At 37.3% G+C, this 24721-nt stretch overlaps 1 protein-coding gene across 1 annotated transcript; it reads left to right on the top strand.

Moving 5' to 3' along the window:
• Positions 1-19243: 19243 nt before the first annotated feature.
• Positions 19244-20634, top strand: LOC113331047. The gene is made up of 2 exons (XM_026577832.1): positions 19244-19974; positions 20088-20634. Exons 1-2 carry the CDS (start codon positions 19244-19246, stop codon positions 20632-20634), a joined length of 1278 nt encoding a protein of 425 aa, XP_026433617.1.
• Positions 20635-24721: the final 4087 nt, after the last annotated feature.

The raw sequence follows: 24721 nt of genomic DNA, 5'->3' as shown, positions 1-24721 counted from the left end.
TCGGAAACCAGCCTCCATAGTCTCAGACAATGGCAAACAGCTGCAAGGAAAGAACATCGACATGTAGTTCGATACCTTCAACATTCAGAAGAATAAGTCAACTCCAATATATCCTAAGAGCAATGGACAAGCGGAGTCAAACAACAAAACCATAGCAATGAACTTAAAGAAGAAGCTCGGAGTATACAAAAAGAGGTGGTGCGAATAGTTACACAACGTCCTATGGTATTATCGAACCACAAGAAGGTCGGCTACGGGGGGAACTTCATTCTTGTTGACCTACGGAGCTGAGGCAGTCATCCCAACGGAGGTAATACTTCCAACAACAAAAATAGAGGCTTGGTAGAAAAATATAACAACAGACCTGATGTTAGAAAAGCTGGATGACCTAGAAGAAATAAGGGAGGTATCCCAACAAAAGATGGTAAACTATCAACGGAGGCTAGCTCGGGAATACAACAAAAGGGTCATACCTCGGAACTTTGTGGTCTAGGAGTATGTGTTATGTCAGATAACACCATATCAAAGAAAGAAGGAGTGGGGCAAGCTAGCTCCAACATGGGACGTGCCCTACATTATACACGACATCGCTGGGAAAGGATCTTACTATCTAAGAACCCTGAGACTAAGTCGTATAGCTATATAGACTTTTATATTATACACATTTGATATTTCGAGATGAGTTTAACTCGGTTATCTATTTCTTAAAATATGTGTTAGAAGCTTTTTTCTTTATCTACGTTTATCATATTCTTGACGAATTTAGTTGGAAACAATTTATTTGTTGGAAACTAAATAATAAGTCAAAAGATGATCATGTGAAAATTGCATTGAAACATTTTACATGATTTGTGTGAGACAATCATTTGATGTCGACTCGGAAAGTTTCGTATTGATCATTCAGTCAATTGAAAATTACTTATAAGCTAATAGTTTGTGTGAGACGGCTATTTTCATCTTCTAAGGATGTTTCAATGATTGAAATGGGAGTTTAGAACAATTAACCTTTGTCTGGATACAACACAGTATGCAAACCAGTATGCAAACTGTTGTGGTATGATTCGGGTCCGGAAACCCTGTTTGCATACCAGTATGCGAACGGTTTTAACTGTTAAAGTCCGGGAACCAAGTTTGCATACCATTATGTGAACAGTTCTACCTGAGTTAAGGTCTGGGACAGCAGTATGCATACCGTTTTGCAAACTTCTGGACAAGACCAAAGTCCAGAAGTTATAGTTTGTGTACCAGTTTGCAAACTTAGTGGTTAAAGTTCTAAAACCGGTTAAATATATTTTCATACTCATGAACAAATACATTTATGAATTAAGGAATGCAACCTTTGGAATCCATGGCTTAATGTTCATGAATCAATCCGATTTTGATTCAATTGGTTCATATATATTTATGTGAAATAGTGAACAATTGAACAACTCTACTTTGATTATCTTTCATGTTTGATTGATCATCATAGTTGAATATAGAAGTGTTAGATGAATGTGGTTAAGATAAAAGTGTTCATATGGCTAACTTCGGTTAACTATTGTTGAGCCAACTCAATATACACGTTTAGGTACCATTACCCATATCTAAATGAAAGTATATTTCATTTGTGTATAACAAGCTAAGACCATCTAACGGTGGAGAGATATTGCTTTGGTTTGAGAAGACTTAGCTTGAATCTCAAATCAGGTTTTCATCTAACGGTGAATATTGAATTCTTTGTTACTAAGCTATCTTAGCTTTGATTGAAAGAAAACCCTGATTTGAAAGACTATATAAGGGAAAATTCTAGCAACTGGAAAACCTAATCCCGACACTTTCTTGTGTCCTAGTTGCGACTAGAGTCTATTCTCCTTTAAGCTAGGTTTATTCCAAAACCATTATAGGTTAATGACTTGACGACTTCATTTGGGATTCGTGAAGCCAGACCCAACTATTTTCTTTGTAGTTGCATGATCTGATCTTACTTGTTCTATCGTATTGAGTACTATCTTTTCTAAGATTAACTCGAGATTTATCTCCGATAGGTAAGATATAAAAAGTAATCACAAAGCTCTTCGTCTCATTCTTTGTGATTCCACAATAACTTCTTCTACTACCATATAGTTAAGTTATTGTGAGGTGATTGATATTTCTAGGCTGTTATTCGGGAATATAAGACCGTATTATCAATTGTTTCCTGTTCACATTGATTTATCAAAAGACGGAACAAAAACTTCATAGGTACTTCTGTGGGAGACAAATTTATCTATCAGAATAGACTTATCAGTGGGAGACAAATTTGTTTATAAGTCTTCGATTTCGGGTCATAGCAACTGCTAGTTGTGGGTGAAATCATCTAAGGGAATCAAGTGCGTAGAGTCATGAGTGGTTTTAAAGGCGTAAGGGTGACTGAACCTTAATCGGTGTGAGACTTGGTTCGAGCTCAGTTACATTCCAGTCCGAAGTTAACTTGTAGTAGGCTAGTGTCTGTAGCTGCTTAATACAGTGTGGTGTTCAAATCTGGACTAGGTCCCGGGGTTTTCAGCATTTGCGGTTTCCTCGTTAACAAAATTTCTGGTGTCTGTGTTAATTCTTTTCCGCATTATATTTGTTTATATAATTGAAATATCACGGGTTGTGCATAGTTCAATCAATTGGTAAATCCGACCTTGATTGTTGGATAGGAATTGATAGGCACTTGCGCATTGGTCTTTGGTACCGTCCCAGTTATTTCTCATATCAATCGGGATCACAGATTTTTATATGTTCGATTGCAGATTGTATTGAGAAATTGATATATAACTCTTTGATGTATTTCTTGATTGAGATCGCTTTATAAGCTGGTGCTTTCGGAAATATATTGGAGTTAGTCCATACAGATTCCCGAACGAATTATTGGGTGTGGTTGTTATACCTCCCGCGCTTTCAATTGGTATCAGAGCAGGAAAACACGCTAAGACCTCATAAGTATGTGTTTGTAGCAATCTGACTATATGGACGAGTCTATCTCTAATAACGTACCAATTCAGAAATTACCAGATGATTATAGAAGCTTGGATTTACTTGATAAAATTTTCATATCTAAGTCAATATCTAAACATTCTCTTGATGTGGAAACTGTTGATAACTGGGAAACACGCCTAGAAGAACAATTGGATGAACTTTCTGATGAAGGTGATTCAGATACTAATAGAGATATTGATGACGAAGTCTCAGAGTATGTTAAGCTTTTGGATTCGTTGGAAAATAAGAAGATGACAAATTCTCATATGACACCTCTTTTGACTCCTCTCTGTCGAGAAAACAAGAAACTGAAAAAGATTTACGGAGGACTTTATGTTTCGAATCGCTCTTGCGAATCTATCCTTAGAGATTCTAAGGAAAACATGAGTAGAAATTCACTTGAATGTGATAATGTTTATCAAAAATTCTTCTTGTTGGAAGAGAAACTTGCAGAAACTGAAACAAGGATTAACCAAGCAAACAAGTTTTGATGACAGAGAAAGCGCTTATCTCGTTCGAGAAAAACGCCAAAACGCCTTGAGGCTGATTTAACTGCTGCTCTTGATAAAATCAAGATGTTGGAAGATGACTTGAAAAAGTTCAATACTAGTTCAAGCAAATTAACCACAATGCTAGGAGCAAGTAAAAATCATCGTGATACACGAGGATTGGGCTATAATGGAATAGATGCTCCAAGTATTAGCAAAGAGGTAAAATTTGTCAAGGCTAGTGATTCTTCTTAACAAAAGGTTTCCACTAATGGAAAAAGTGAAAGACCTTCACCGGCAGTTAAGGTTCGAAAGAGCAAAGTATATCAACCTCCAAAACCAGCACGCATGAATCCGGGTAAGAACGTTCCTTATATTTGTCATTATTGCGGAAACAAAGGTCACTTAGAAAGGATATGTCATTTTCGTATAAGGAATGAAAAACTTCATGATATTATTGTTTGGATTTCAAAATAAGTGATTAAACCTAGATCATATGTTACGGGTTGTGAACGTCCAACCTTTAGGCAAAGGAATCAGTACTGTGATAAACCCAGATTTTCCTATAAACGTCATACGAAGTCTTTTCATAATTCTAATGATTATCAAAAGTATGACTTTGTAAATACGAAGACAAGATCTGATGCTCCCAATTGGAGAAAGACTAACTTGCAAAACAATAGTCAATCCAATTCTCTTTCGAGAAACCTAGAAGAGAGTAATAGGAAGAAGGTTCCGATTGTTCCTAAACGCCCTCAGAAGTGGATACCAAAGAAACTCAATGATGGTTTAAGTGTGAAAAGGAATGATCTCCTAGAAAAATCCATGACTATGGAAAAGGCAGTATCCATGATGTTGGAAGTTAAAAAGTACTTTGGAAAAACGAATTTGGATATTAAAGGTTTTAAAAGTGATCTCTTTCATGATAATCCAAAAGTGAAACACAATAGTTGGTGGAAGAAGAAAAAAATAAGCCAAAGACTATAAATTGTGAAAAATCCATAGTTGCGGAAAAGTCGGTTTTTGTCACCTGTGGTGAGCAAGGCATTTTTCACCTCAACACAACTTTATTTTGTTGTAAGTTCATCCTCACCAAAGAATACCATGTTATGTATACGGTGAGGAAAGCACGAGGATTGGGGGGCACATATTATGTTAGGTAAGATTTTGAATCTTTGATAAGGCTGTAGAATTCGGTTGGATTCCTCTAAAAAGTTATGTCTATAAACTTGAGTAAGATTTATGTTTTTATTATTTACTTAAAGTACTTAAAATGATCCATGTACCTTGTGTATCGTTCATGTCTACCTAACTTGAGTTATGTTTAAGGTTCTTAAATGTTTAGGTTTGAAAATAGTAGTTAGGGATGTTTGGCCTTCATGATACAATACCAGCTATGCATAACATCATTTTAAATTAAAATCCAGGGACTTCAGTTCGCATACTGGTTTGCAACAGCTCCAGGTTACGAAATCCGTTTGCGAACTGGCTTGTAGACGTCGATATTCGGTAAACTTGTTTTGGCCGTAACTTCTTTGTCCGAACTCGGAATGACCTTGTTATTTTTGCATTATCTTCCTATTTAAATTCTATTTAAAATGGTGATGAGAAATCCAGGATTTGGATGAGTTAAGGTTGGTCTTCGTCCCGTTTCTTGTTTTTGAGTGTTTTGCTTCGTTTCGTCGCATTTGTTTCACTTCTCTTGGACTTGGGCACTTGGATTCTTGGAGTACTTATCTTCTAAGATCATTTGTAGCTTTTGTAAGAATGTTGTTGGTGAATTACAAAGAAGAAAGTTCAAGAATGGGCAGTAGTACGCATTAATCTGGGATTCTTGAATGTTCACAATTCTCTTATGTGAACTACGGTGCATGGTTTTTAATGACTTTGTATTTTCTTCTTTGTTAAGAAAATATTTTTATATGCCTTTGGTAGCCATTCTTGGTGTAAATCCATGCGAAAAAGATTGATTCTAGCTTCCAAGGGAATATCATCTTGTATGGTCTTTACGAGTTTGTTTGTCTCTTCATTTTGTTTTGTCTAGGAAACTTCTTATGAGAATTTATTATTATGTTTAAGAAGGAGAACTAGGATTTGAAATAGCAATTATTGTGATTCCAGATAGCTATTTCAACGATTTTCATCTTGCAATGTTTTTAGATTTATTTATTTAAATTCTAAGTTATTTGGAAGATGATTTTGCAGTATTAATCTTTATTGGTTTTATATATTGCAAAAATATTTTATGGGATATATTGTTTGTTTACGTCCGTGAACTCTGATTATCTCATATATGTCAAAAGTTAAGTCTATTCACTACGCCAGAATTAACCATTTTCGACGGACCAGATCTGTCAATAATAGAGATTATTGACAGACCCTACCCGTTGTTACTTAAAGTGTCAAAAATATTAAATGATGGTAAACTACTTTCAATAATGATCAGAAATAACGACAATCTTTGACTGTCAAAAATTATTGACGGGCTTATTTGTAAATTCAAATATTGAATTGCCAGTGTTCATTTTAAATCTTGTACAAAGTTTTTTCTCATTGCTTTAATTGTAAATAAAAGTCATCTAAAAAACTAGGAATATTTTAGATTCAAAACAAATCATCATGTATTATAAAAACCCAATCTCACGAGTATTCTTTGTTCAAGTAACATAAAAGAAAGGAGACAACATTCAAGAAAAAGAAAAAGACAACCAAAGACAACAGATGTCTCAAGCAGCTGCGATGCTGGTATCCTTCAGTCAGTTCTTCTCTTTCTTCGACTCGGTGAATGAGCCTCAGCACTGCAATTCTGTGCGAGAGAGGATAAACCCCTGTCATCCAAGAAATTTCATTCGAATAACTCAATCAAACCCTTCTAGACCAGGAACTAGGAGATGCTCCATTTGTAAATACCTTCAAGGTTTCTCCTGCTTCATGATACCCAGTGCTGAGTTTGTTGAAAATCCGTACTAAACGAACACAAATTGAAATAATACAACCAAAGACTAACATACAACCAAAGACTTACGCAATTCACTTAGCGCTTTTCATCTGCCCGAATGTTTTCTGAGAATGACATAACAAGAGGAAAAAATTCAAGTTACTACGACAAGTCGACAACTAAGTGTTTGTTCTTCGATGGAAATACCTATAGGATGCGAGCATCAAGAACATCCACAGTTCTCTAAGTTGTGATACCAGAGAAACTCTATCTCCATATGTAACTAAGTTATGTTCATTTCCATATGTAACCCCAGTTCAGAATATCCATAGAAACTTAACATTTAGTATGTGTTTGATAAAATAGACCAATCAGGGAAAAATCAAGTAGGGGAAATTGGCGGGAAAAAAAACACACTATCATATTTCCATATTGGGTAACAATTAAGACCAATTCATAAGAATCTATGAGCTACATCCATTCATCCCCCAAATTAGAGCAAGCTGAATAAAACTTGTTAAACCAAGTATGTGAAATTGGGGAAGAACAACGTACATACCAGTAATGGCCAATTGGACCAACAAATCCAAAACCAAACCCACTTGTGATAGCTTATCTTTTCCAATTGACATTGAATTTTTCATCCTCGTCGTCATCATCCTGTTACAAAATCAATATAACATCAAAAACAAAGGCCAAAATAACCCAGTTGACCAATTGAAAGCAAAAAATCATTGGAAATACTTACATGGGTTTTTTCATGAGGTTCTACTTCTACTTTTATCTTTCTAGAATGAGTGATTCTCTGAGCAGCAATAAAAATGATTTAGTCAAAGAGACATCAAGTCTGTAAAGCCTCAGAATTTGGTAATTTTGATTTTTTAGGGATCCATAATTGAAAGTTGGAATCATTCAAACAGTTACAGCTTAAAAGTTAAGATGTTTCACATGACAGACATTCATCAGTTGATAGCTAAAGAATATTTGATGTTATCATGCATCAAGAGTTTGGATACTCACCATTGTCTGCTAAACATTTATAAACAACGTCGATAGCTACTGCAAATAGGTACTCCCACATTGCTCGATCACCTTCTTGCTTTTGGAGAAGATCCTGAAAAGATTTCTGAAAGCCAAAAGTTTGATCACTTAGTTAAGTTTACATGAATAACAAAAGAACAAAGACACTGATAAGAGTAGGGGTGCACACACCCTACCCATATCCGCCAATCCTACCCTACCCGCCAGTGTTTTAAACGTATCTTATCCTACCCACGATTTGACGGGTAGGGTAACGGGTAAAGATTTTCTTAACCGCCGTTAGATGGGTAGGGTGACGGGTAAAGCTCGAAATTATCCTACCCAACCCGCCTACCCGCCTATTTATCTAACAGCCGTTAGTAGCCGATGATCTTTCTATTATTGATCATCTTTGTCGTTGGCTTTTTATTAATCAACTCAACCTAAAAACTAAATTCATTTTCGTTTCATCTCTTCATACTTCTCCTCTCTAACGAAGGGCCAGTACTGTTGCATCTCCGCCACCTCCACCTCCACCATCTTCTCAACTTGAGGTCAGAGAAAGTAAGAAGCGGAAGAGGACATCTTGGGTATGGGGGAATTTTACGACGAGTTTTGATGAAGATGGTATTAAATGGGGGAAGTGTAACCATTATGAAGGCATGATGCTTTTGTTTGTTCATTTTTTCCTAGTTAGATTGGCAGTACCATTGGGTACATATTTAGATAGGATGGCTCTTATTTGCTGTGTTGTTGCAAGATTTCATTTTTGTTTTTTGGGAAGCATTTTTTGTATGCACAGTCAAGGTAGTAACTAGTAACCATAAAATCCAGAATATAGAAAACTAAAAAAGAAAAAAAAGAAAAAAAAAACGGTTATACCCACCACCCTATCCTACCCGACCCGCCAATTAATGGGTCGGGTAGGACCTTATCCGTTTAGTGGCGGGTAGGGTGGCGGGTAAAAAATTTCTTACCCTCCAGTCAGCGGGTAGGGTGGCGAAATAGGACATATCCTACCCACCCTACCCGTTGTGCAGCCCTAGATAAGAGTACAAAATGGAATTATTTCTTCAAGATCCAATTACAGAATTGGAGAAGTGAGGATGTGAGCAACACACCTTTTATGACCTTTCAAAGAACAATAAATTCTTCAAATTATGAAAAAAAGTGGATTCACTTTTCTGCAGTTGTCTGGTCATCTGAGTAAAAAGTGGGATAACTGCGCCTACAAATTAGTCCTTGGTTCAACCAAAGACAGGAGAACTGAAATTACTCGTGGATTTTCAACCTCAATCTAGGATATACCACTTTACATATACATCAAAATGAAAGTTTTACCAACCTTGATAAACAAACTGAAAATAAAGCAATATAACCTTAAAAATGAATTCAAATTGGAACCCTGGATATTAACTTCCAGTACCCAGAAAACACCAAGACATACAAGCTGGGAAGAAATTAAGAAGTCAAACCTTCGAGATGGAGGAAGAGAGATCAATCTTAATATAACTGAACATGTTGATGAAGATTGAAGTTACCAACCTTTTCAATGAGGAATGTTGTTTCTTTAACCAGATTTCTTGCTCAATATTAGCTGTGTAAAGCAACAAGGTACACATACTTAGTTTCAACCAAGAGAACTGAAATCAAATTTCTATTGTAAGCAGCAAATTAAATCTAATGCATCAAACTTCCATTATAATTCAGGGGGCCTAAGTGTAAACAAAACGAAAATGTGTACGACAGTAGGATACTAACTCCAGTATAACTCGGGGTTCATAACTATCAACAACATGATTAAAATGTATATGTACCATCACCATCATCAAGTTTCTTTTGAAAATACAACTTCAATCTCACGGAAACATTAAGGAATACAAATTAAAAAAAAAATGTGTGATAGAGAGATGTATATATATCCGCATGTCATGCTAACTTCAATGATGTAATCTTCAAATTGATTAGTTCATGGAAAAGAGAGATCGCTCCTTTTGGGTTGAACTGCGGAATGAAACGAAGAAAAAAAATATTTGGGAAGAAAAGGATCAGAAATGGAAGTAGAACTAAGTTCTCTTGTTGACCCCCTCGATAATAGAATCCCAACAGGTGCCCATGTTAAGAATATTAATTTGATAGCAAAGGTCTATCAAAAATGAAACTACGGGGCTTTCCTGTCAAATTCCGTAAACACCCCCCGTCAAATAATCCCAATTTTGGTGTAGTGATTATGTCTTTATGCAAATATTGATAAAAGATAGAATGAACTTTTGAATATTCCACAGTATTGATCTTTCCATGATCCACTTTTATGTGAAAGTATTGTATAGCTCCGTAAGTTTTCTTATGTTGAGCATTTCCGACTAAATTAATCTATAAGGTCTTCTTGTGATTAATTTATTCGAGTTTTCTGGATAGAAATTCATGTTTCATGTAATTTGTTAATGTCCAAAGAAATCCTTCTTTTCTTGTAAAAGTAAGGCCGCTCTTGTTTCTTTCGGGAATGACATTTTATGGGGGAGAGTTCTTAATTGAACTTGTGCTTAATTGCCAAATCATTGTGGGGAGTGCGGGTGTGGAATACTGTAGGAGTTTTCTTGTATCTTTATAAACTCCATGATGAATACACTAAGTGTCGACTATGTGAAATCATCGAAACAAAGTTGATGTGTTCTCTTTTAGTCATGAATTATCTCTTTGAGAATTTTATTATGATCCCACAATTTTCGTACCTTTGCCAATATATATTGACAAAAAGGGGGAGAATTATTTGGTAGTTCACACTACATACATATGGTTTACGGATCATTATGTAAGGGGGAGTGGTTTTCATTGTGAGATGGAAGTATTGACTAAGGGGGAGTGATTAATATCACCGTAGTATTATTGTCAAAATTGTGATATAGTTGGACTTTGATGTTGTGTAATAATACTATGACACTGTATAACAATGATTGAGAACATATGTTTTCCTATTATTATGGCTACGGGACTTCAACAACAATGATGCTGAGTTGAACAAGTTCAGAATCACTGGATTACTTTTAGTGGAGAAGAATTCAAGGAATGTTGAAGAACCAATAAAATCAAGCATGATGGATGAGAAGCTACAAAGTTTATTTATTTTGTAATCTATATGTATTGATAGTTTTGTCACTAAAATTGACAAAGGGGGAGATTATTAGAGCATTGCTCGGTCGACCTTGCAAGCGTTGTTATCTCAAGATTGTTTGTCAAGTTTAGTTGATCAAAAGTATAAGTCTCGATTTCTAGTCTACTTATAACCATGTCTCGGATTAGGATAGAATGTGTAGTTGAGCTTTAGACTTCACGGCGTTCATCGATTGAAGACGGAGATCTACTGAGGAGTGCTTGGAGGAACTTCATCAACAAAAGGTATGTGGAGACTAAAACTTATCTATCACTCAGAAATCTTTTCTATTATATCTTCTAATGAGACTAAGTCATATAACTATATATACTTTTATATTATACATATTTGATATTCCGAGCCGAGTTTATCTCGCTTATCTATTTCTCGAAATATGTGTTGGAAGCCTTTTGCTTTAGCTATGTTCATCATATTCTTGACGAGTTTAGTTGGAAACAATCTATTTTTTGGAAACTAAATATTAAGTCAAAAGATGATCATGTGAAAATTACCTTGAACATCTTATATGATTTTGTGAGACGGTCATTTGATGTAAGCTTTGGAAGTTTCGTATTGACTCGATCACTTGAAAATTACTTGAAGCTAATGGTTTGTTTGAGACAACCATTGTCGTCTTCCAAGGATGTTTCAATGATTGAAATGAGAGTTTAGAACGATTACCCATGTCTGGATACAACACGGTATGTGTAGATGGTGGATTTTTAACAAAGGTCAAAATCGTAAAATCATGATACTGCATGTTTCTGACACGGCTTCAGGCATGTGACGATTCATATTTTACGAGCCATGATGAATATGTTTCTCGAAAGGCCTCCACTAGCTGAGCGTTCGATGCCTCGCATTTCATCATGCCATCTCTGTATAATAACATAATTGGGCGGTTCTCCATATGATTGAGAACTTAACGCCTTCAGGACGTTGGTGATACTCATTGTTCCCTGACTACATAGAGAGACCCCTCTCTACATAGAAGAACGATTGGGCGGTTCTCCGTAAGATTGAGAGCATTAACGCTTTCAGGACGTCGGCGACACTCACTGTTCCCTGACTATTTAGAGAGACCGTGTATAGATTCATGCGGTTCTCCATACATGATTGTTGAGAGGGGAAAATGCCTTCAGGACATCGGAAACACTAGTTTTTTCCTGACTATGCACCTTTCAGAACGGGTATGACGCTTTAACTGGCTAATATTCCTTCTGCAATAGATTAATTCTACCGTGACATTCACCACTGAATTCCTAGAAGATAATCTATTTTATCTCATTACTCTGATTTCATGATCTAATCCACGGACGATCTCATGGAATGGTAATAGATAATCTCATTACTCCAATTTCATGATCGAATCCACGGCTGATCTCATGGAATGGTAATAAACAATTTTATTACTTCGATTTTGTAGTCGAATCCACGATCTTATGGGATGGTAATGCTCATTTTATTATTCTGAATCCATAATCGAATCCACGGCTGATCTTATGGATTGATAATAAATAACTACTCACCTTTATTACTCAGTTTCATGAATCATTCTCTAGTAAATTTCATGAATTAGTAATAAATACTCAACAATCGGGAATCTGGACCATCACTAAGTAAGCCCCATAAAATGGTGCAAGTGTATTCCACAATGCACGAATGAGCATTTGAAAATATGGACAAACGAGGAATCCTACACAAAATAGGAGAGAGAAAATAATATTAAAATAATAAAAGTAGTGCCTAGCAGACCGGGCCCACCGGCCGGCCGGTCCCCCATGCCTTTTCCTTTATTTTATTATTTTCATGAACTCATGAAAACTCCTTCATTCTAGCAATTTTCCTTGTTTGAGAAAAATCCATGGTTTCTCCATATTTTCCTGATTTCATGAAAATAATAAAAATAGGGAAAGGTGTTGCGGGACCGGGCAACCTAGCCGGGCGGCCATGCCCTAGTCGTGGCCAGTCCCACACCTTACAATCCCTAGTCTATCATAATTATTATTTCCCTCATCTCATGAAACTCCTCAGTTTGAGCAAAAATCATGGTTTCTTCATATTTTCTGAAATATTGCTTAAACCATGAAAAAGCCAAAAAGTCAAATGGTCACATGATCGACTAGGCTACTCATGCCAAATATTAAAATATCATTATTTTAATATTTTCCAAATTTTGATCAGACGAGCAAAGTCCTACTTGCTCATTCGACCGATATCAAGAATTTCAATCAAATATCGAACTCTTCTGAAAATCCGAGATATTGCTCAAACGCGCATCAGAAAATACTAAAACTCTCAGGATTGAGACGCAGACATAATGGTGACACGGACATGCTTCCTTGACCGACCAAGGCTTTAAGGCTTGCAAGGATACGGTCCCACATATTCTTATAATTTTGACCTAATTTGCTCAATTGCTCATATTGGGTCCAAACTCTTTCCAACCAACTTGGAATTTGCTCAAACGACCATCCTATGGTCCCACGACAACCAAGGGTTGGTTTCATGCCCTCTTGGTCGGTCCATCACTTTTCCATAATTAGGTTTTATCACCTAATGCTCAATCGAGCACTATTTCAATAAATGATGAAACCAGCATTTATTCATCATTCTTTCACCAAATGGTCAACTCAGAACCCTAGTGCACGCTCACTCTAGCAATTGGGCATCACATGGTCGTCCATTATCCCATGTGGTCGGTCCCTCCCTCACTCATGACCTATTTTCATCAATTCATCAATTGACAAACAATTGAACAAACGCTTCACAGATCATCATTCTGAGCAAGTTCAAACACTGATAAATTTATGTTGATCCAGCAATCAACATCTTAATTAATTGTATAATATTCGGTAGTCTACCAATATTTTAATTAATATTTTATTGGGTCACGTCACCAATAAATAATTCGTCGAATTGAGCAATACTTGCTCAGTTGCCCGAATATTGATCAACTTATCAATATTCAGTAATTCACCGAATTGAGCAATACTTGCTCAGTTTCTCGAATATTGATCCAACTATCAATAATCAGTGATTCGTCGAATTGAGCAATACTTGCTCAGTTGCTCGAATATTGATCCAACTATCAATATTCAGTGATTTGTCGAAATTAGCAATACTTGCTCAGTTGCTTGAATATTGATCCAACTATCAATGTTCAGTAATTCATCGAATCGATGCTCAGTTGTCGAATTTACAATCTTTGCTAATACGCGCAATGTCAACATCATTCAAAGAACTATACGTCTCGACAGACATGTTCGATCCATGAATCACTAAGCATTCATCAATCATGGTCAATTCAACAAAACCTAGACTCATTGTCTAATCAGTCAACAACTGACTAATAAAATACACGTCTGTCATGCAGAATCCACGATTCATGAGACATCAATCATGTCACATGGGGGGATATAAATTAGGGTTTTGGTCTGGCGGCCTACGGCACGTGGATTCATCCACGATGAGAAATGTGAGTAAGTCGTGCAAACGGTTGAAGGAGTTAACAAAGTAGTGGATGGACGGTTAACCAAGTCTCCGCACAACCTGGAACTGGTTTCACCATGATCTTCAACTTTCTCACTCTTTCACTCAAGAAACCGTCACACTTACAGGGATTAGTGTGTTCATCATTCTGGCAGTATAACTAAATCAAAGATCGAGGACAAAAGACATCAACATTCGTCTACACAACAACTCGATTGAAACTTATTCACAGAACTCAACATTCAGCAGTTCATCAATTTTGCAGAAACCTTCAACACATCCACAATCCTTGATCATCATTGATCCCATTCTCAGCTTCCCTCCTACAGATCAACCCATCTCCCTCTTTGTGACCGAATTGACTCTGGAATGACCATTGACTTGGTTTAGACCGTAGTCTTACAGATTGATCTCTCGAATCTAAGCACTCTCTTTGCAGTGCATCCATATGAGGTTCAACAGTTTGCTTGGTTGAGGAGTCTCATCCCCACGCTCGACTCTTCACTTCCCTAAAAACCAGCAAATTGTTTTTCCCCATCTATAGTATGCATACCCAGTATGCGAACTGTATTATGATGATTCAGGTCCGGAACTCTTGTTTGCGTACCTAGTATGCGAACAGATTTTCCTAAGAAGGTCTGGAACTCTAGTTTGTGTACCTAGTATGCGAACGGGTTTACCTGAGTTTCAATCGGAACACCTTATGATCCTTTGATAAGGCCTACCAACATGGGCTAGAACTTAATCTCGCTAAATCAAAAAGCCACACAAACCATAAGGGTCACATTATATGAGATCGAATATTAAGGTTGATGAAAACCGAAATCAGACATCCTGTTAGAGCACTGCTCGGTCGAACTCGCAAGTGTTGCTATTTCAAGCTTGTTTGTCAAGTTTAATTGATCAAAACTATAAGTCTTGATTTCTAGTCTACTTATAGCTATGTCTTGGATTAGGATAGAATGTGTAGTTGAGCTTTAGACTTCACGGCGTTCATCGATTGAAGACGAAGATCTACTGAGGAGAGCTTGGAGGAACTTCATCAACAAAAGGTATGTGGAGACTAAAACTTATCTATCACTCATAAGTCTATTCTATTATATCTCCTAATGAGACTAAGTCGTATAGCTATATAGACTTTTATATTATACACATTTGATATTTCAATTTTAGTTTAACTCCATTATCTATTTATCTAAATACGTGTTGGAAGCTGATAGGTGTCTAAAACAGCCAATTTTGATAACGATTTCTTACACTTTTCCTTATTAGTTCTATTGAAATTTTGTATATTACGCATCTTTTCTTTGTTTTTAGGTACCATGGCTTGGAGTTGCGAAAAAGAAGGAGAAGTACCACTAATATCTTTCTCTTAAATGTTTTGTATCAGGAAAATTCTCAAGACATGAACCCATCATAGTTTCAATTTGGTTACACCAAAATGGAACTTGTGTGGCGGTCATGTGACCATTTCATGGAGTGCATTTTATAATAAAAAAAAAAGAAACAAAAGAAATGATTCGGAAACTGACAAGCTCAACACACATGTGTTGGTGAACTGAACATCCATAGAAGAGAAATTAGGTCTCATTTAGAGCAAGTCTTATGATGGAATCCAACCTATTCCAAGTGTGGAAAATTCATGGAATGTCAAGTCTAGTGGCTTCCAAGTTCGGGTTTTCCACAGAAAATCCAAGCAAGGTTTCATGGTTTGGTGGAAGGGTCCGTGGAATCCATCTAAACTCCAATAAGAATAGCATTAAACGCAATTAAGAATGGAGCTAAAAAATCGCAACTAAGAATTGTTTTTTTTTATCCGTAGATTTAAAATGAGTTGTTGAAATCTAACGGCTGGAAAAAAAGCTCCATTCTTTTGCATTTTTTTAGCTCCATTCTTAATTGCGTTTTTTTTTATCCGTAGATTTAAAATGAGTTGTTGAAATCTAACGGCTGAAAAAAAGCTTCATTCTTAGTTGCGTTTTTTTAGCTCCATTCTTAATTGCGTTTTTTAGCTCCATTAAGAATAACGTTTCTACTATTCCACCATTACACTTGCGTTTCCATCCACAGTTCCAAATGCTGAGGTGGCGTGGAAGATGGAAGATGGATTCCACCATAAGACTTGCTATCAGGCCTAAATCCAAATTGAGAAACCAATTCTCATCACAAGCAGAGAGAGGAAAGTGAAGAACCTTTTTTCTTTTATATCGGTAAAGAATTTGATGCTGACGAGTTTCGAACTCAGGTCACTGGTATCATCACCCAGTGAGTTTACCATTGTACTACAGTGGCACCTGCAAACGTGAAGAACCATCGCTGTAGTTTACTGCAAGACGTGTTGCTGTCAGTTCTGGTCAAGGTTCGATGTTGTCTGCCAAGGGTGAAGTGAAGCTAAGAAGGAGACAGAGCTGGTGGCTTGTAAATGATGAATGAAGTATGGATCGATTACGGGTGAAATTATAAAACATCAACAAGAAAGGGTATCTGAGGCTACTGAAATAATGGGTTCTGGTGTTTATTCTTGAAGAAATGGGAGCTCGAGATGAGGTAGAAGTTTGGGTTGTATTTGAACTCAATAGAGACAGGAGAGCAAAATTTCTTACATCCCCTCTTTCTCCGTCTATACAGCTAGGAAGTGATGTCGCTGTGGTGGATTGTGGCAGTAAAAGGTGATGATTGAGACTAGTTTACACTGAATGGAGCTATGGGTTTGTATCAGATTTCGATTAGAAGGAAATGGAGAGTGTAGAAGATGATTCTTCGACATACAACAACATCACCAGGTTGTGCAGATTACTTGTTCGACAGAATAGCACAACCACCAGTTTCTGTGGGTACATTGTGTTGTTGGTTTGAAGAAGTGGAGTTCGAGCAAGAAGAAGAGATGGTGTTCTTGGTAATTGGCAGCAAATGGTGAAGGGTTGTTGTGAGAGGATGGAACTGAAGCTAAGAATTAGTTGTTGAATGATTTGTTGCTGCTTCCATGAATGTATGCGAGTTGTGGTTGTCATCTCAGCTGGAGAATAGGAAGGGAATGTGCTGTTGAGGACAATGATTCTGCTGACCATCTTGTGCTGACGCTATAATGGAGTTTGTGCTCGAGATTATAAGGAAGTGTTGTTGTCTGCAAAAGAAGGAGATGAGTTTGGTGAATTGTTGGCCTGAAATCTAGCCGAGGAGATGCTGCTGCTGTGAGTTAAATGAGTTGCAGTTGACAGGGTCTTGTGCGAGTATTGCAGTGAACATAGTGATGCTGCTGCCATGGCCTTGTGGATTGTGTGGATGAACTAGTTGGGGTAAATTGCGAGCTGAAATGGGTATGGACTATGGCCTGGAATCAAGTTGAACTGCAGTTGAAAGATTGTTGCTGCTTTACAGAGTGGTAGGACTTGATGGAGATGACAAGGAAGGAACTGACTTGGTGCTGGTGTTGTTAAGTCGAGTAGAATCAGGTGGAATTTTTGGAGTTCAGTTCGAGTTTTTGGCAGCTGCAGTTACTGCACCATTCTCTGGTCATCTAAACAAGGTCAGTGGTTCCAAATAATGGGTGATTTAGGCAAGGTTCTGTGCTTGTCATGTGAAGTTATGAACCATGGCTCTGTAGGCAATGTATGAGGTTTATTGGCAGTCAAGATGGAGAAGTGCGGTTCTGCTTTGCTTGTGTGCGGCGTCTGGCAATGTTTTCATGGCTATGTTTGAGGCGTGTTTGGCAATGTCTAGGACTCATGTTAGAAGCCAGCAGAATATGAAGACTTGGGCACAAATTTATCTCAGTTATGGAAGGAGTTTATTTCCGTGGAAACGGCCAGAAAAGTGCTGTCTTGGCCGTCAGTTTTGTGAGATGAATGACTGTGATTTAAAAGCTGGTAGGGTTTGTGAATGTGGAGGATTATTGAGTGTTGATCAGGTCACAATTTTACAGGGCAGAAAAGCTATAAAGAGGAGGCGCAGAAACAGAACAAAAGCTACCTCTTTTTACACAGGAAACGGCACAGCAGGCGTTTGAGAGAAATTCCCAACCAGTTCTCCATCACCAGCTCACCTGGATTTGCAAGTTCCGGGATTTTCTAATCCCAATGTTTGCTTTCCATATTTTATTCAATTTAATGCCTGCCATGAACCTCAATATGAGTAGCTAATAATCTTATTGATTGGGGAGGATTTCAAAACTCCGAACATGATTTATTAAGCAATTTTTGCAAGTTATTCTTTTGTTGATTGTCTTTTACCGATCTTATGACCATGAGAAGTATGCTTGGTATCTAAGTGCGCAATTAAGTATTTTGTATGCAACTCTAATGCTAGTATTGAAAACTTTAATTTGTAATTGTTAGAGTGATCTTTACATAAGTAGCGGTGCACTATTTATCGCAAAGGGATTTTATATGAAATAGTGTGTAAAAGATAACCCTAGGTTAACGTGTCGAGCTTATGAACATGTGGCTAGGAGCAACTTGATTCACAAATTTATCAATTGATTGAATTACACCTAGAGAGCTTATTTTAGGTGGTTCATTTGATTAGAATCCGCTAGAGAACTTATTCTATGCGGTGATTTAAGGAATCCAAAGATTAGTTGAGCTTATAGCTTGCCTTAAAGTTGTTAACAATCGAAATTTATTGAAAGTAGAACTTGTATGATTAATAATATCTTGTTTGGTAGTGGCGATTCAATCTCTAATCAATTCCATCTCTTAATTTGAAGTACAATCCTAGCAATTTTCAGAATTTGTGTTATTCAACAACATCAATTTGTTCTTTATAATAACTTAAAACTCACACCTCCCTGTGGATACGAACTCGACTTGCCTCACTACTTCTTTATAGAATTGTGTAGCATAAGAGAATTACTATTGATAGGTTGACAACCTCATCAAAATTGGCGTCGCTGCCGGGGAGGCAGTGGTAGTATTAAGTTGTTATTTCTCTTTTTGGTTATTACTTTTGCTTTTAGTTTCACTTTCAGATTACTAATACAATTTTTGAGAATCTTATTTTCAGGTGCTATCCCTTTTGTGAATGCTTAAAGAGGACAGACAAAGTCCCATTGGTATACATCTTCGATCCGGCACTCAACTATAGGACTTGTTTCGAGCGGTTAATACTCCGCTTCCTCCTTCAACATCAAGCGAATTCGCAGATTCAGAAGAAGAGGAAAAACAAGTAGATATGGCAACACCCAAGGATCTTGCATCACCAGAATTGAACACTCAACCCTTCTATATTCAATTGGAGGAAAAAATTGAGCTGAAACCTACTTTGCTCAACTCATTTCCTAAGTTCCATGGATTGGCAGGAGAAGATCCAAACCGTCATCTCCAAGAATTCCACATGGTACTTGTAAGTGTGAAACCAAGGGACGTTGAAACCGATAACGCTATGCTTAGAGCATTCCCATTTTCTCTTGTGGATATGGCCAAGGAGTGGTTTTACAGTCTCCCAGCAGGTAGTATTAATACATGGACCGGTATGAAGAAACTATTTCTTGAGAAGTACTTTCCTGCATCCAAGGTAGCAAAAATCATAAAAGAGATATGTGGCATTATTCAAATGGCAGGTGAGACTTTGTATGAGTATTGGGAGCGATACAAGAGATTATGTCGAAGTTGTCCACATCACCAAATTACGGAGCAACTTATCATCCAATATTTCTATGAAGGACTCTTATTAAATGATAGGACAATGATTGATGCTGCAAGTGGTGGAGCTTTAGTTGACAAGACATCCGCACAAGCAAGAGATTTGATTGAGAATATGGCATTCAATTCGCAACAATTTTCCTCCCGAGCAGAAACACTTGTCAAGAAGGTTAATGAGGTTGGTGAAGCTTCTCATATGGAACAAAGGATGTGTAATATGAAGAGGATGATGCAACAAATTTCTGCAGTGATTGTTCCATCGTATGAAGGAAATATGAGCACGCAAATGCTACGTTCCAAAATCATCAAAGGCTAGGGTATGATCCGTAATCCAACACATATAATCCGGGTTGGCGAGATCATCCAAATTTCAGTTATGCCAACAAGCAAGCTGCAGCAAGTTCTACTTTCAATCAACAAGGAGGGTACCAATTCATGAAAGGACACCAACAAGAAACTCAAGGCATAAGTGTGGATGAGAAATTCACTCTTATGATGCAAGGGATGCAAGAGATTTCGAAGTCAGTGCAAGGGTTCAACCAATTCCAACAGAAATACGAGATGGCTATGAGAGATGTGCAAAACCAAGTTAGTCAATTGGCTAATGATATAAATCTACTCAAAGCTCAAGGGTCTGGAAAGATTCCTTCACAACCATTGAACCATAAGGAGAATGTCAATGCTATTGAGCTAAGAAGTGGGAAGCAAGTTAAGCAACCGACAACATCACAGGAAACTCATGGACTTGTTTTGGAACAAGAAGAGGACGAAACAGCTCCTAACAAGGATGATTTGGTAACAAACTCTCACTCTAAACCTCTTGTTTCTACTAATGTCACTCCACCTTTTCCTAGTAGGTTCGCAAAGTCAAAGAAGGAGACGCTATACAAAGAGATCTATGAGATATTCAAGAACATCTAAGTGAATATACCACTCCTTGAAGCGATAAGACAAGTCCCTCGCTATGCAAAGTTCTTAAAGGAATTGTGCACTAACAAGCACAAATTTACCGGTAATGAAGTGATGAGTTTGGGGGAAAACGCTACGGCGTATCTTCTAAACAAACTCCCACCTAAATTAAAACATCCCAGTAGTTTCACTGTACCTTGCACAATTGGTAAGACAAGGTTTACAAAAGCTTTGATAGATTTAGGTGCATCTATTAATGTTATGCCTGCTTCAATTTATGAATCCTTAAATCTTGGTCCTCTCAAAAGTACCGGTCTAGTTATAGAACTTGCCGATATATCTAATATTTACCCGAAAGGGGTTGTTGAGGATGTTTTGGTGCAGGTTAATGACCTTATATTTCCGGTGGACTTTTATGTTCTTGATATGAATGATGAAAATTTATCCTCGTCTACACCTTTGCTATTGGGTAGACCGTTTATGAGAACTTCTGGAACTAAGATTGATGTCTATGAAGGAATTTTGACAATGGAATTTGATGGGGAGGTCGTACGCTTCAACATCTTTGAGGCGATGAGGTACCCGAGTGATGTGTACTCCTGTTTTGCTGTTGAGGAGGTTGATGCTGGCTAAGGATGCGTGCAAGTAATAAGTCGGGCTGACGACTTTAAACCAAGCGCTTAGAGGGAGGCAACCCACTTATATCGTATTTCTTACCTTACCTTTCATTTTATTTTATTTTTATTTTTTCTTGTATTTTATCATACTTGCATCATATTAGGAATTCTCTGTCTTGAATCATACATTAGAGTTTATTTTCCATTGAGGGCAATGTCATGTTTAAGTGTGGGGGAAGGGTTCCATAAAAAAAATTGATGTATGCAAAACTCCGACTTTTAGAGATTTTTGAAAAATTTAGAATGAACACTAGCCTTTCTAAGTAGATGGAATTTTTTCCTAACGGTGAGGTATATATATTAGCTGAGTCGGGATTAGATGCCAACTGAATAGCTAGTTTAGTGTTTATTCTCTATTTTCAAAAGAAACTATGAGTTGGAGTATAGGTTTTTTAGGTAAACCTCTTGTAAACCTTCACGAGACTATAACTCGTCCATTAGGGACACCTAGGGGTTCAAAGGATTGTTACATTCCGCTAAAAGTAACCATAGCCTCGACGAAACGGAGTTGTTGTATATTAGATTAGTTTAATTTTCTCGAGGACTAACAAAGATGAAGTGTGGGGGAATTTGATAGGTGTCTAAAACACCCAATTTTGATAACGATTTCTTACACTTTTCCTTATTAGTTCTCTTAAAATTTTGTATATTACGCATCTTTTATTTGTTTTTAGGTACCATGGCTTGGAGTTGCGAAAAGGAAGGAAAAGTACCACTAATATCTTTCTCTTAAATGTTTGTATCAGGAAAATTCTCAAGACATGAACCCATCATAGTTTCAATTTGGTTACACCAAAATGGAGAGGATGGAACTGAAGCTAAGAATTAGTTGTTGAATGATTTGTTGCTGCTGCCATGAATGTATGCGAGTTGTGGTTGTCATCTCAGCTGGAGAATAGGAAGAGAATGTGTTGTTAAGGACAATGATTCTGCTGACCATCTTGTGCTGACGCTATAATGGAGTTTCTGCTCGAGATTATAAGGAAGTGTTGTTGTCTGCAAAAGAAGGAGATGAGTTTGGTGAATTGTTGGCCTTAAATCTAGCCGAGGAGATGCTGCTGCTGCGAGTTAAATGAGTTGCAGTTGACAGGGTCTTGTGCGAGTATTGCAATGAACATAGTGATGTTGCTGCCATGGCCTTGTGGATTGTGTGGATGAACTAGTTGGGTTAAATTGCGAGCTGAAATGGGTATGGACTATGGCCTGGAAACAAGTTGAACTGCAGTTGAAAGATTGTTGCTGCCTTACAGAGTGGTAGGACTTGATGGAGATGACAAGGAAGGAATTGACTTGGTGCTGGTATTGTTAAGACGAGTAGAATCAGGTGGAAGTTTTGGAATTCAGTTCAAGTTTTTGGTAGTTGCAGTTACTGCACCATTCTCTGGTCATCTAAACAAGGTCAATGGTTCCAAATAATGGGTGATTTAGGCAAGGTTCTGTGCTTTTCATGTGAAGTTATGAACCATGGCTCTGTAGGCAATGTATGAGGTTTATTGGCAGTCGAGATGGAGAAGTGCGGTTCTGCTTTGCTTGTGTGCAGCGTCTGCCAATGGTTCCATGTTGTATTTTCAAATGTTGTTGTAGATAGTGGTGAAAACTGGGTTCTTTTCGAACTTGTGAAGGTAACTTTTTTCTAGATTTAAATAAATAAAATTATATGCACAATATTAACAAAATATGGGAGAGAATTTTTACTGGGGGTCAGGATTCCACCATCCACCAAAATTTATGTGATTCAATAACAATTCTTATCATGCAATTCTAGACAATATAACTCCAATCAAAGGGAATTGTGATTCTAATCATTGCCTAAATTAGATTTTGAAAACATCCATTGTTAATCGCGAGCATGAAGTATCAAAAGCAATTTACTAAGCATACTCCATCAAGAGAAAACACAATTGATTAATAAAAATCATTTACTCCATATTTATTCGGTGCAATTAATCATAAAAGAGTTGCATAAATAAATTTAAATAACTTTTACCACATAACTTTTGGAAGAACGGCTTCCTCCGTCACCCCTGGGATTGGATTTAGCTACTCATTATGAAAAACCTCTCAAAATGATTCATTGATACTCAAAAGTTGTTTACAATCAAGAGAAAATGGAGAAAAAATGGTTTACAACACTGTTTGCAACGCATAAAAACGTTACAAACAGCTGTTAGAACAGCGACAAAAGGTAAGTGCCGTTTCATGGTTGAATCCGTCCCTCACTTGAGCGTCGCAGACGCTTGGGTAAAACGACTGCTTCTACGCGTCTGTTCTTCGCGTTCTTCAGTTTACACCAGCAGAAAACTCTTCACTGCGTGTTCTTCTTTTTGATTTTTTTCGACTCCTAAACTATCCCCCAGACTCTCCAACTCTTCTCAACTCTTTAGCCTTGTATTTATAGTGTTTTAGAACAAAAATATCCGACCATAACACCGTATAATCTCCCATTAATCCCGTCATTGCTCTGCCCATATTTAACAATAATTTCCATTTTTGGCTTCTACACACGTAAACTTTGATCCTGCACGCTCTAGTTAACCTTCCCCACGCCTCCAAAGTCATCGAACTCCTCCAAAACACTCCATGCATGGCAAACACACAATCAAACTCGTGTTACAGGACACGTTGCTCTGTTTTGAGCTCGTGACTCAAACCAGGATTTCCAGCCAATTCCGATCAAATCCGATGCCCACAATGTGTTCCTTAAGCTATATCACATCTTCTACCAAGTTTGAGCCATTGAATCGCAACACAACACCTTCATTTTGTCGATTTAAAATCTGCCAGTTGATGAACCAATTTTCCCGCCAAAAAGTTTATTTGAATTTGAGAAGAAGGTGCCCCTTATCCAGAGTGCTGGGGTGCGAATAGTAATTTGGGTGGAAATAGTAATTTTTCTGGGATCCTCCGGTACATTTCTTGGGACGTTTCCGGTGCATTTCTGGGGTGCCTTTCAGTGCATTTCTCCGGGGTGTAAAACATTACTTATTGAGCAACTCTTTCTACACAAGGGGTATTTCTCCAAAAACACCTAAACAAACATAAAAACACCACAATAAGCAAAAATGGGTACTAACAAAATACACAAAAGAGATGAAAATAGACACATAAATGCGTCTATCAAATACCCCCAAACTTATTATTTGCTAGTCCTCGAGCAAAATTTATTCTTGAAAAGTGACCGAGTTAATCTCGGGTGGGTTTATCAGAGGTGTACCCACAAAAACCAATACTCCAGACCCTAGCTATCTACGAAAAATCTTGGAAAGCACTAAAGAACCTCCTTGGTTGGCATACTTATTAATTACAGGAGGAAGTACCCTGACGCGAAATTCCAATTGTTGTATACGAGTTTGCACTCAAGCATACTAAAATTCATATAAGTGACAGAGCTCTACTAAGATAGTTTCACGATGGACATCATA

The sequence above is a fragment of the Papaver somniferum genome, unplaced genomic scaffold (genome assembly GCF_003573695.1).
Source record: "Papaver somniferum cultivar HN1 unplaced genomic scaffold, ASM357369v1 unplaced-scaffold_123, whole genome shotgun sequence".
Lineage (NCBI taxonomy): Eukaryota > Viridiplantae > Streptophyta > Magnoliopsida > Ranunculales > Papaveraceae > Papaver > Papaver somniferum.
Note: the sequence above shows the minus strand (reverse complement) of the source record. Positions and strands in the feature narration are given on the sequence as shown.